The following is a 13,076-nucleotide window of genomic DNA, read 5'->3' as shown; positions in this document are numbered from 1 at the left end:
CTGACTCTAATTTCCCTTTAAATGAACTGTTGAACTGATGAACATAAGAGTTTTCATATTTTTGGTACACACAAATACGTAGCTGTGAAACTTCTCTTCAATTTAAAAATTAATGAAGTGTTTAAGAAATGGGGAGGCATAAAAAAGGTTTTAATTTGCCCCTACTCTGCTTTAGCAACCTTCTGAACTGTTGAAGCCTCAGAATCAACATACAATCCTGACACTTGCTCCATCAAAAAAATCCCCTTAAGAAGATGCTAGGGAAAAATCTATACTATCATTTTATGGCTTTGTGCAGAAATTAGATAGAGCTGGTTTTGACTTCATCAACACCAAAATGATGTACTCAGTAGGGTTTTGCATTCGGAGATTGGAAGCTCTTGATCATGTTTGCTGTGGTTGAGTTTATTAGTCGGAAGTTTGACCAGCTCTGCAAAAGTCAAGAAGGCAAAAGATTCCTGGTCTTCCACAGCCTGTTCAGTCACCTCTGAAAGAGCCATGGAGGCCCAGGGGAAAATATCTGGGATGGAATGTAAAGGAGAGCAAAGCAGCCAAGTTCAGGATTGGCCCGGCAAAAGAGACCTAGGCATCAGGCCAGGCGAACTCTGGTACCCAGACAGTGGTGACCCATTCAAAGGGATGAGCAGAGAAGACCAAGCAACCAGCAGCACAGGAGCAGGCCATGGCAGCTGTGGGGCCCTGTCAGATTGGCAAAGAGCTGTGGTAGGGTGTGGTGCCAAAGACGCCTGAAGCCGAGTTCATGCTGCTTTCCCCTGGAGTAGCACTCACCCAGGGCTTGAGATGGAAAGAGCAATGGACTGGGAAGAACCAGTGGAGTGGAGATACCTGGAAGTGTGCCGCAGCTCATTGGTTGAACAACTGAGAGAGGTTCATCAGAATGGAGATGCTGGGAGGAGAGATGGTGCAGCAATTGGCCCAAGTTTCTGGAGCAGGATCTGGTTAACCCTCAGCAATCCTCCCAACTCCTGTCAGCCCTGAAGCTGGCCTGACAGAGGCCATTTTGGGATGTCAGAGCTGACACACTAGAGAAGACGGCTAAGGAGGGGGGAATTGAGAAAGGGTGTTGTAGCCAAAACAAAATGTTTTCTTTTCTAATGCTCCCCAATGGGGCCAGCTTTAGAGCAAGATGCTGTCAGGTTCCAATGGGGGGCAGCTCAGCCAAAGGGGATTGCCGGCCAGCCTCAAGTGCAACTTGCAGCTATGGGCGCTCAGCCCAGGCCATTCCTTTATGGTGTGGGATGGCTGTAGGGGTATTGGGGCACCCTGGGCCCTGCTGATCAAGTGCACATTCAATGGGAGTCCAGAGAAGTTGGCTTTCCTCCTGAACCAAGTGTGGACTCACCTGGATTGATGTAGACTGACTTATTTCGATGATATGGCGTACATGAACGCCATTGTGGCGAATCTGGAGGGAGAGGCCACAGAATGGGTGATGAATCTCCATGGTGAAGGGGCTCCTGAGTTGGGGGACTGCAATGCCTTCTTGGGGGAGGTCAGATCCCGGTTTAGAGATACTACGGGCAGGCAGAATCCAAGTCTGTCGGGCGGAATCTGAGATCCAGGCCATCAAGCAGTCTACAACTTCCGAGATGGCCTGAACTGGGAGTTATATCCTATGCGCTTACCCTGCAGAATACCAGAGCAAATCCACAACTGTTACTAGCTGGGGACAAGCATGGAGTTGGGCCTAGTGGAATACAAGAGGAACCAAGGGCTGTCAAAGGAAGAGCCAAGAGAGGTGTCCACTGGAGCGGAAGCCCCCTATCATTCCAGCTCCTGCCCCTTTCGAGGCCCTGAGGTGCAGACCCAGTTCATGCTTCCGATGTGACCAAGAGGGCCACAGAGTTGCAGTCTGTCTGGCGCCAATACTAATGTCGACTCTGAAGACCCCAAGCCCATCAAAGCTGAGGAAGCTGCCCAAGAAAGGGAAGTTGTGAGTGTTCACCAAGTCATAGAGGTCTCCCCACCAGTCAATGAAGGAGAGGGAACTCCAACCATGGAAGGTCCCCAACTCACCTTCTACGAGAGCAACAGTGAGGGGGAAGACGACATGATAGTAAGTGGAACCATCACCCCCTTTTCAGCCCAAGTGTAGATCATAGTACCCCATTTGGGGATGGAGTTGCAAAAGCTGTAATAGACACAGGGTGTACCTGATGCTTAGTCAGCCCGCAGACAGTAGGAAAGTTGGGATTGCAAGTGAGGAAGCTGCAACACCCCATGAAATTCAAGCAGGTCAATGGCTCCATAATAGGTGGACTGTCCGCCTCCTACCTAACAGAGCTGGTGTGCTTGAATTTAAGAGACCAAAGAGAAACCATGGTTTGTGGTAGCTCCAAAAATGGCAGAGGCTATGATACTGGGGTTATATTGCCTGACCAAGTGGAGCCTCATGGTACATTTGGCAAAGGGCGAGAGGTACATAATGATAGCCGGGAGAGGGATCCCCCCCCCCAGAGGAGGAAGCAGGGCAAGCCCAACCAGCAGAGAGAAAAGAGGGAAGGCCTTGAGCGCACAAAAGCGGCCTCTGGGTTGGTGCCAGAAGTGGAGACCATCCCCAAGGAATACCGGGACTTAACAGAGGTGTTCAATGGGAAGGAATGCAATGTCCTGCTCCCCCCATCACCCCACAGGCTATGCAATTGAGATCTTACCAGGGGTGAAACTCTCCAAACCCAAAATGTATTTGATGACCCTGAATGAGATGAGGGAATTGAGAGACTAAAACCTGGCCAGTGGGTTCATCCAGCCCATGACATCCCAAGTACCAATCCATGTGCTATTCAAGGAGAAAAAGGGTAGGGTCGCTGAGATTGTGTGTGGATTTCTGAGGGATAAATAGCATGTGCATGGAGAATATGTACCTTCTCCCATTCATGAAAGACATGTTGAGATACTTAGCCAAAGGGAACGTGTTCACCATTGGATGTATGGGAGGCATACTATCAATTAAGAATTAAAGAAGGCAACAAATGGAAGATCATCTTTATCTGTCCTTTAGGATGCTACCAATTTAGGGTGATGTCTTTTGGACTACAGAGAGCCCCTGCTGTCTTCATGCAACTAATAAAAAAAGTGTTGCATGAGCCCCTATACAATGGGATACTAGTGTATCTTTGATGACATTCTCATCTATTCTGAAATGATGGAAGAACATGTAAAACTAGTATTTCAAGTACTGAGTAAATGTCTGAATGCCAAGCTGTCAAAATGCAAGTTCCATAAGACCAGTCTAGACCAGTGGTTCCCAAAGTGGGTGGTACCACCCCCTAGGGGCAGTAGGATGACGTAGGGGGGTGCTAAGAGGCCAGGGGTGGCGGCAGGGGGGTGCTAAGAGGCGGGGATGGTGGCAGGGGGGCACTAAGAGGCAAGGAAGATGGCAGAGGAGTGCTGGAGGTGGCCCCCTCGCAGGGCGCAAGACTCTACTTGGAATGACAGGGACATAGAAGGGGATATAGTGTGTTGTGTGTAAATAACAAGCCCCAGAAAAGCCATCCATCCTCCAGCGAAAGCCTCATACCAGCAATAGGGAAGAAAATGGAGAAACGCACACCTATGGGTACATTTAAAAGCAAAGCAGAGAAGCCAACTCGTTTCTTCCCTAAGGCTCCTTCTCCCTGCTTGGGAGCTCATCTTGAAATCCTTACCCGCAAAGCAAGGGCTTTGCCTAGGTATTCCGTTTTGTGCCCCTCCTCCCTGATTTTTTTTTTTTTAAAACCTGGATTGAAAAAAAGTGATCCAGGGTTGCTGTAGGAGCCGAGCTTCCTTCGGTGAGTTGAGGCACCAAAACCCAAGCATATCGGCCTACTGTCTGCTTTGCAGCCTGGAAGTGGGAGAGCGGAGATGCAGGTTCCTAAGCCGAGGAGGAGGAGGAGGAGGAGGAGGAGGAGGAGGAGGAAGGGATGGAGGGAGAGAGAGAGCAGGGGGTGTCCTGGAGGGCTACTGAGTCTCTTTGCAAGAGGAGGCAGAGGATGGGCTGCCTCTCTTTCTCTGCCGGTCTGCGCTGGACCAGCCAGCAGCGCGGAAGGAGGGCACCGCCTGTCCCGCCGTTAGAGCCTCTGTTTCTCTCCCACCCACCCACCCGGGCCTATTGCATGTCAAGCCTGCAGCGCCCCCCGGCTGCTTTGGTGCAGGCCCCGCTGGTTTCATTAAGCGCGGAGCAGGCCAAAGGTGAGGCAGAGCAGGTTTTAAGGGAAGGCGAGCATGCAAAGGGGGCTGCAGGGAGACCTAGTGATGCAATGGCAGAGGCCTTCCTGCATGGGGACAGAGCTTTATTCTCCTCCAAAACCACGTCTTCCCTCCCTCTGCCTCACCTCCCCCAAAACCTCTGGCCCAGATTTTTCTGCCGCTGCCCTTCCTGCCACCAGTGCTCAGGCTGCTCCCTGACTCCAGAGAGAAGAGTGCCCTGCCAATCATAAATACAGCAGGGAAGCTGAGGAGGCGGGTGGGAAATACATGGGGGGAAGGAATCCGTCGTAACCGCACGGGAGATTTGCGTGACAGTAAATGGAATGGTTTCATTGGAAGTCGGGAAGAAATGGGCCATTTCAATAGTTAAAGTTTAAATCTAGAAATCAGGGGTTCTAGTTTTGGGTACCACACGTTCCCCCTGTGGCTTGTGCAGACAAAGAGCTGATCAGAGTCTTGAGCTCTTCCTCTGCCTGTAACCAGGTTTTTAAAAATGGGGATCCTCCGGGTCCCACATCCTGGAGTTCTGCCTACAGTTTGGGAAATAGCTGATTGCCATTTCCTTTGAAAAAACATTTTTTTCTGGTAACACTTCATCAAGCCCATCCATCACATTAAGAATTTACTGAACAGTGAAGTAGTTACTAAATTTTACTGAGTTTACTAAGTTACTAGTTACTAAGACTTTAAAAACCTGGTATCACTGGATCATGTTCAACAATTTTGTTGAATTAACATTAACTAAAAAGGTTTTTAAATTGGATTTTGAATAAATGTGCAATTAATTGTTACAGTTTTGAATTTTACTGTTACTATCTTCCTTCCATCGTGCAAACCGCTCTGTGACATGACCCCCCCAGCCATGCCCACAAAGCCACACCCACATAACCAGTAGTAAAAAAAATTGAATTCCACCTCTGGGTGGGGGGCACTGAGGATCAGTTTGTAGCACCAAGGGGGCGGTGGACTGAAAAAGTTTGGGAACCACTGATTTAAATTATTGAGTGTCTTGTGAAAGGGTGGCCCAGAGAAGTATTGATTTTGGATCAAGGTTAGAGGGGAGGAAAGCAAGGCTTGTTTGGAAAGATGCGGGAATGCTGGACTCCCTAGAACTCATTGTCTTGCTTACCACCATCCTCGTTCTCTCGCTGTGCCTGCTCAATAGCAGCTCGGATGCAGAGTTCACGTGCACGAAGCCCTGCTGAACTGCTCCCATCAGAGATGGCTTCCAGGACCACCGAGTCAATGGACAAGCAAGCTGAACTGTAGTGTTTGGCCAGGACTACAGCAGCACTAGTCTTCCCTGGAAGAATGGAAGATACAGAAGCTCACAAACACCAAAACATCTGGATTCTCTTGCCACCAGTCATTTACATCTTTGTTATATGTTATCAATTTATTAAATTATTCACATGGTTATCCATTTTAAAATGAAGAATCTTAGAAAGTAACAATGCATAAAAAAGCAAAACACTATAGAAATAAGAGTAATGGTTTAATCCCGGTGCTAATCCCAGTTTATCTGGGTGTTGATTGCTGGCAAGGTGGTATTGTAGTCTTTTTGTTTTCTTTTTAGCTTTTGCATGGTTTTTGGAGTAGCGGTATGTGAATGCTGTTTATCTCTACATACCTGTTGTTGGCTGATTTGTTGAGGGTCAAGTTTTCAAAAATTTCCTAGCATTTTTCGATTTAGCTTGGTTTAGGATAATTGTTCTCAACCTTTTTTTCAACTTTAAATACTTTTTGTGGCCACAAACCATGGCTATAGACTCCCAAGATTTAACTCTAGATTTAAATTATAACATTTTTTCAAGACTTTGTGCACTCCCTATGATGACATTGTGGCTCCCCAGGGGTCCATAGACACAGGTCAAGAACCACTAGTCTAGGATACTCAGTTTTCCAGTTGAAACTATGGATGAGTTCATAGTGTGGTGAGGTTAAGAATCATGACTTCTGACTATTAATGGGCTCTTCTAGTCTTCTGCCTTTCTGTCCTAAAAGTGGCTGCTACAGTCCCTTATAGAGGTGTATGTATGTTGTAACAGCTGGCACTCAGACAAATCCCAGGGATCCAATAGTTTTTGTTCAGGAAGAAGGCTCTCTCATGAGGATCCTGAATCCTGAAATTATTAAGTATTGTGACACTTGTCTCATTTCTGAACTTTCAAAATGGCTACACAAACTAAATATTTTTTCCAAAGTGGATCTCAGAGGAAAGTTTAGAATTTCACATGCAGATTTAGAATCTGACTTAACATTAGAAAAATAATAATCCTAAAGGTTCAGAATAGATACATTAATCAGAAGAATGATGTGTGAGATATGTTCAGTCCAGGGGTGGGTTGCTGCCAGTTTTACTACTGATTCGCAACCCTCGCACACATGTGCTGTTCAATGTAAATTGTTTTTCGTGCATGCGCAGAACAATTTACAGTGAACTGCGCATATGCAATCACTAAAAACCAAAATAGTGGCAGCCCAGTAGTGGCAAGGGAACCAGTTTGGGGGCATAGCAGGCCTAGGTTGCTGCCAGTTCTGCGATTCAGGCCTGAATTCCATTACTGGTTCGACTGAATGGGGCTGAACTGGGAGCAATCCACCTCTGATACATAGCCCTGGTTGTTCAAGAAAAGCCAGTCACCTGTAAGGGGAGCTCCGTGAATTATAATAGCAATACCCCTACGATTTCTGGCAGCGCGTCCTTCTGGAGAGATATCGATGCCAAGATGGCGAGCAATGGCTTTAGAAACAGGATTGTTGTCTAGCTCTCCAACCGCTTCCTTATGCTTGTTGAGACTTTGTTGACTCCCTGCTGGAAAATAAATGGCATGTTGGTCAACCAAGTAGCAACACCCATGTCAAACATTCCTGAGGAACTTCTGAGGAGATTGGTTTGGTGTGAACTGTGTTTCTATGAAAACTGCCTCCCTAAAGGACAAATATCTGCTCTTCTAATTTGACCAAAGAAGGGACTGAATAGGACAACAAGCTGAACCAGCAGCACTCACTCAAAAAGTAACTGCATCCCCAGCTGACTTGATCTGTCTACTTGCAACTGTTCTTTCAGGTAGAAAATGGGGAATATCCATCATCTGAGTTTGAGATTAGGAGAGGAGAGGATAGCTCTCTGAAGAAAGAGAAGCCACATTTAATAGAATCTGCAATATTGTACCCAGTGCTGGTCCCATATTTGCACAACTTAAGACCTAAGAATGTATTCTTATTTGCATAATATGTACAGATGCCAAATACATGTTTCTTTTGCTTCACAACATTCATCCAGTGCCCTGTGCTGCTCTGGATGGCCCTTCTCTAAGTTCCTCATCACGTCTAGACTAAACAAGGAGGAAGAGGGACCTATTTTCAAACTGCTTCTTCTATATCAATGCTCTCCTAGCATCCATCTGTAAAATTTAGAACCATCTATTTAGTTTGCCAATTTTTCAACTTCTGTCTTATAAATGGGAGAAGCTTGACAAACTGTTTGGGATGCATGGGGATCTTTGAATGAAGCAAAGATTTAAAAAAATTCTAAACTGCATAGGAAATGGGAAATCTGACCCCAAGTAAGTTAAGATTTCCAACCATGACTAGACTAATTACATCTTGAAGAAAACTGGAGTCTCTTTCCGTGATCCTTGAAAAATCATGGATGGAAGATGTAGCCCCAGAGGACTTGAGAAGGGTGCCTGTTATTCTTATCTCCCAAAGGGGAAAAGAAGCAGCCTGAGTAACTACAGGTCAGACAGTGGAATAGAGTAGAGAGCAATGAATTTGTGAACATTTAAAAAGGAATGCATTATATGGCAGGAACCTGCATACTTTACCAATAATTAATCATATCAGATCACAGATAACCTGATGTACATTTTTCATAGGTGTTCAGTTGATCATAATAATGTAATATAGCATGCCTTGACTGATTTTCCCACAAAATTCTAATAGAGAAGATGGTAAAATATGGATCGAACTATGTTATCATTAGATGGATACAGAGCTGGTTAAAAACTTATACTCAGCAAATATACATCCTAAATCTTTGTCGTGTTTGAAGGAAGTGCTGAGCAGAAAATAGCAGAACTCGGAGATGCTCAACATAAATGACTTACATGAGGACTGTAGAATATAATTATCCAACCGGGAAAAATAGCCATGAATATAGTGGACAGTAGCAAGATTCAGGAGACCGTGCTGGTCCAACATTTTTGAAAGAGCATTAATTGAAAAACAGAACAATAAGAGGTCAAGAAGGAAAAACTTAAAAGGAACAGTAGACTACATTGGGTATTTTTCCCTGCAGAAGTCTTCCAAGAGATAGGATAGCGATCTTCAAATATATAGAGCAGTGGGTCTCAACCTTCCTAATGCCATGACCCTTTAATACAGTTCCTCATGTTGTGGTGACCCCCAACCATAAAATTATTTTATGTTTTCCGTGTTTTTTCAAAAATATGTGTTTTCCGATGGTCTTAGGCGACCCCTGTGAAAGGGTCGGTCGACCCCCAAAGGGGTCCTGACCCACAGGTTGAGAACCACTGCCCTAGATTAAAGAAGAAACAATGGATGTAAATCACAGGGAAGCAGATATGGGTTGGTTATCAGGAAAATGTCTCTAATAGGAGCTGTTCCATAATGAAACAAAGTACCTCAAGAGAGGTGATGTATTTGCTTTAGTTTGGAGGTGCTTGAGCAGAGGCTGGAAGGAATTCGTTTGGGGATGGGCTACGGTGGATTCCTACAATGAGTAAAAGGTTGGACAAGATTATCTCTAAGATCCCTTCCAATGTTTACATTCTATGATAAAACAGAATTCAAATTGCCCTGACATCAATTGGAAGACTAATTCTGCACCAAGTGAGAAATCAAATAGGTTCCTAACCACCTCGCTGACAACTTTGTTGTCCAAAAGGTAGAAGAGGGAACTAGAGGGACAGCCATACTGGACTTAATTCTTATAAACAGAGAAGAAGTGATAGAGGGAGTTAGATGACCTACAAGGTCCCTTCCAACTCTGTCAATCTACCTATCTATCTAATCTATCTATCTAAATAAAGCAATATGAGTAATATGTCACCTGAACCAGGAGATGGGCGGCAAGTAAATGTGAGAAATAAAATAAATAATGTAGCCATCAATTATCAAAGTAAATTTAGACAGGTTAACCCAGGATTCAGGAACAAAGTAAATCAGATTAATAAAAAAAGAATGGATTAGGAAGCAGATATTGACTTTAGGTATATTTTTCTATATTTTAGGTTCAATATTCTTCATTTGCACCTATTCAATTCAATTAAGGCCTCCAGGAGGGGATGGTTATGCAGCTCCCAAACAAGTGAAGGAAAAACCTTCACCGCAGGCACCACGTGCTTGAAGGCAGCTTTTGCCATGGCCCAGGCTTAGACTCTGAATCTGATCTTGAAGAAGCTGCTTCAGCTGAGCCTGTGGAATGTTAGCCTGGAGAAAGACACTCAGGAATCAACTGAGGCTATTCAAATATAGGCACCACCTGAGCATGTGGAAAAGTCAGATGAGCGCATCGTAAAGCCTCCTGGGCCCTGCACATAGCAGCAACGGACTATTGCAGTGATGGCAAATCTTTTTTGGGTCACGTGCCAAAAGCGGGGGGAGCCCAAGGGGGTCGTGTGCTGGCGTGCCACACCCATGGTATGCGCACGACACTGAAGCCTCCGGTGTGTGAAAAACAACCTCAAAAGAAGGCCAAAGTCAGCTGGCCAGCGTGCACATGCGGCTGGAGCTGACAGGGCAATGCCCCACGTGCCCTAACAAATGGCTCCGTGTGCCATCTGTGGCACGCATGCCATAGGTTCGCCATTAGATCTATTAGGTCCTTGCCAAGAAAGGGAGTAAATCTCTTGATCATGAACAACTGGCTGAAACCTTATTTCCAGCTTTGCAGGAAAAATCAGATTCCAGGTTTTGCGTGATGTTCCTGTTTGAAAAAAAAACACAAAACCTTGAATCTCTGGAGTGGCTGACCATACTGACCATGCTCTTGGAACCCTGGATTTGGACAATTCTTCTGCACATTCATATTTCAAAGCTAGCTGTGCTTTGTTTACATCCTGTTGTTCATTGTTAACTCTTCAGCCTTGAAGTAAAATTGACAGTCTCCACAGCTCAAGGGTTTGAGTGCGTGTGATGGAAGTCTGAAGCAGGATATGTTTTGCCCAGAATACTCTAATTCCTATCAAGTTCTTCGCCCATCTTAAATAACTTATAACATGGGAAAGTAACAATTGTTTTTCTCACTCATGAAGCTACCAGTAAAATAGAGGAAGCAAGCAACCATGTTCATGCCTATTGGCATCCTTTTTATTGCACTTGTATCTAAAAGCTAAGAACACACTCACCTTGACCTTGACCTTTTTCAGTTCCCTCTTCTTCCTCTTCTTCCTCCTGATCAATTTTGGATTCTGCCTGGAGTGTCCGATTATTGTCCATGAGTGACAGAGAAGGAAGAGCAGGGGCCCCCATGGCTGGTGCTTGCATAACCGAAGAATGAGGCTTCATTCCATGTTCAGAAAAGTGAGTGCTTTCTTCTTCCTCTGTCCGGGAACAAAAAGAGGAAGGATACCATGCACACTGGAAGGTAAGAATGTTTCCAATGGAGCACTCTAAAGCATACCACAGCAGTGTGTTGAGAGTAACTGTGGTCACTCCTTATTTCTGCCATGGGAGAGGCCTATGGCAGAACTATTCCCTGCCTCTTCAAGGGCTGCTTTATGGTTCTGCGTCTATGCGGGACACAGATAGGCTCAGAATAGACACTGTAGCTGCATTTATATGTGTCTCCATTAAAACAATGCTGAAATTAAATTCTTGTTTGATAAACAGGCTATTTTGGAATAAACAGTTAATGTGCTCCAACACGAGACTATGAGACAAAGCCTAGCCAGAAATAGGCAGCAATTCTTAACAATCAAAGCAAGGAAATATTTCAGCCAAATGATCTTATTTTATGTTTACTCCACCTTTATTTTTGGATAACTCAAGATAGTCTACATGTCCAATGCTCAGGCCTCTTGTTTCCTCACCACAACCCTCCTATGAGATGGTCTGGACCAGCTGCCATGCCTAAGAAAGGCAGGACTCCCACTTTCAAAGCCCGCTCTTCAGCCCGTGCTCCAACTGTGTGTTGGAAAAGGAGGATCCCAGGTTCAGGCTGAAAAATGCCAAGCAGGATTGGGCCTCACTGACTTCACTTCACTTTGCCTCTGAGATTGCAAATGTGGGGGGCCTTTCGTGTCAACAGCCCCAAGCAAGAAGGATGTGATTTCCATGCAAGAAGATGGGATGGGCAACCTCTCCTTGACTGCAGGCAGTGCAGCTTCCACCTTCAGCTGGCTTGTTCTGATAGTATTGTGGCTGGAATTAGCCAAGCTCAGAGCACCAACCCTCCAACTGGCCTCTCCCCAAGCTGCCATTGTTCCTGGTTGCCAAAGGGAAACTGGATTTAATCAGATCAATCACTTAAGTGGTTTCATTTGCATGGAAGATGCTTCAAGGACCATACTGACTCCATGGCCCAACTACTTCTACTCAAAGGATTTGTTTCTACTTTTACATTTGTTTATCACATTAATCTAAATCAGGGGTGTCAAACTAACAATTACATGTTGTTGTCACGTGATGTATCATAACTCCCCCCCTTTGCTAAACTGGGGATGGGCGTGGCCAGCGCATAATGCATCCGGCCCATGAGTAGCAAGTTTGACACCTCTGATATAAATGATTAATATGAAGATATATCTAAGTCATGAGAGGGTACAATGGCTCAATGGTTAAAGATGCTAAGCTTGTCAGCTGGAAAAGAGACACCCCAAGGTTCAAGACCTGTGTGAGCTCCTGTTACCAGCCCCAGTTCCTGCCTACCTAGCAGTTTGAAAGCATGCAAATTCGAGCAAATTAATAAGTATCATGTTGGAAGGTAACAGCCTTCTGTGTGCCTTGGCATATAGTCATGCCAGCAACATGACCACAGAAAGGGTCTTTGGGCAATGCTAATTCCCTCGGGCAAGAAACAGATGAGCCTAGAGTCGGACATGACTGGGCAGGGAAACCTTTCCCTTTATCTTACACCTATACTGCTCCTCTAGGAAGGAGTCAGAAGGTTTATTTCATATTCAAAGGGGTTAATTAAGTCAATTAAGCAGCAACCTTTCTTCTGTGACACAAGTTCTTGCAGGAGATATTCTGTCCCAATGGCTACATGAAATGAATCTGTGTGAAGCGTGTTATTTCTGTCTCTTTATCTTTTTTTCTGATATTAACGGAGACCATCACTAGACTTCTCTTCAGAAGTAGAAACTTAGAGCCATGGGCAGAAAAAGCTAGAGCAGAAACAGGCTGCTCCTTGCCGGCTGCAGTGCCACAGACCCACCAGTCACGGGATCCTCCCTCACCATTATCCAGATTCAATCCTTCCGGGTCGCCTTGAATCTTCTTTTGTTCCTCAAAATATTCCAGCACCTCGAGAGGCAGCTTCTCTCCAGGCATTCGAGGAGGCAGCAGAAGGATATGGTGGTTATCGTAGCCCTTCAGCATCCGCAAAATCTGCAGTCAAGAGAGGACAAACCACAAAGACTTTCTGACATGCAGGCAGGGCACTCTCAGACAGATTCCAGCTGAGGATTTGTTCTGAAATGCCTCATCCACCTAGATTATTTCTTATCTTAAAAATCCTTGTTTCTTTTTAGAAAGAACAATCCTAGATGTCACCTATCACTGTTTCATGGCTTGGGACTGGGCTCTCTCAGGGACCTTCTTCTCCCAGAGGTTTCTACCTGTCTAGTTCATTCAGTAGGTTAGGCATGGGTCTCATCAGTCAAGGAATGTGCAAATTT

General features: G+C 45.2%; 1 protein-coding gene across 1 annotated transcript in view; it reads right to left on the bottom strand.

Moving 5' to 3' along the window:
* Nucleotides 1-13,076, bottom strand: part of HYDIN (HYDIN axonemal central pair apparatus protein) — a 269,552-nt gene that overhangs the window by 110,153 nt on the left and 146,323 nt on the right. The window contains exons 36-41 of the mRNA XM_032231077.1: nucleotides 12,636-12,786; nucleotides 10,584-10,778; nucleotides 6,854-7,024; nucleotides 5,339-5,512; nucleotides 1,647-1,708; nucleotides 1,364-1,426 (exon numbers count right to left, since the gene is read on the bottom strand). Of these exons, the coding sequence (XP_032086968.1) occupies nucleotides 1,364-1,426; nucleotides 1,647-1,708; nucleotides 5,339-5,512; nucleotides 6,854-7,024; nucleotides 10,584-10,778; nucleotides 12,636-12,786 (816 nt within the window). The remainder of the gene's footprint in view (nucleotides 1-1,363; nucleotides 1,427-1,646; nucleotides 1,709-5,338; nucleotides 5,513-6,853; nucleotides 7,025-10,583; nucleotides 10,779-12,635; nucleotides 12,787-13,076) is intronic.

Source organism: Thamnophis elegans, chromosome 14 (genome assembly GCF_009769535.1).
Source record: "Thamnophis elegans isolate rThaEle1 chromosome 14, rThaEle1.pri, whole genome shotgun sequence".
Taxonomy (NCBI): domain Eukaryota; kingdom Metazoa; phylum Chordata; class Lepidosauria; order Squamata; family Colubridae; genus Thamnophis; species Thamnophis elegans.
The sequence above is the reverse complement of the archived record's forward strand: the minus strand, read 5'-3'. Positions and strand labels throughout refer to the sequence as shown.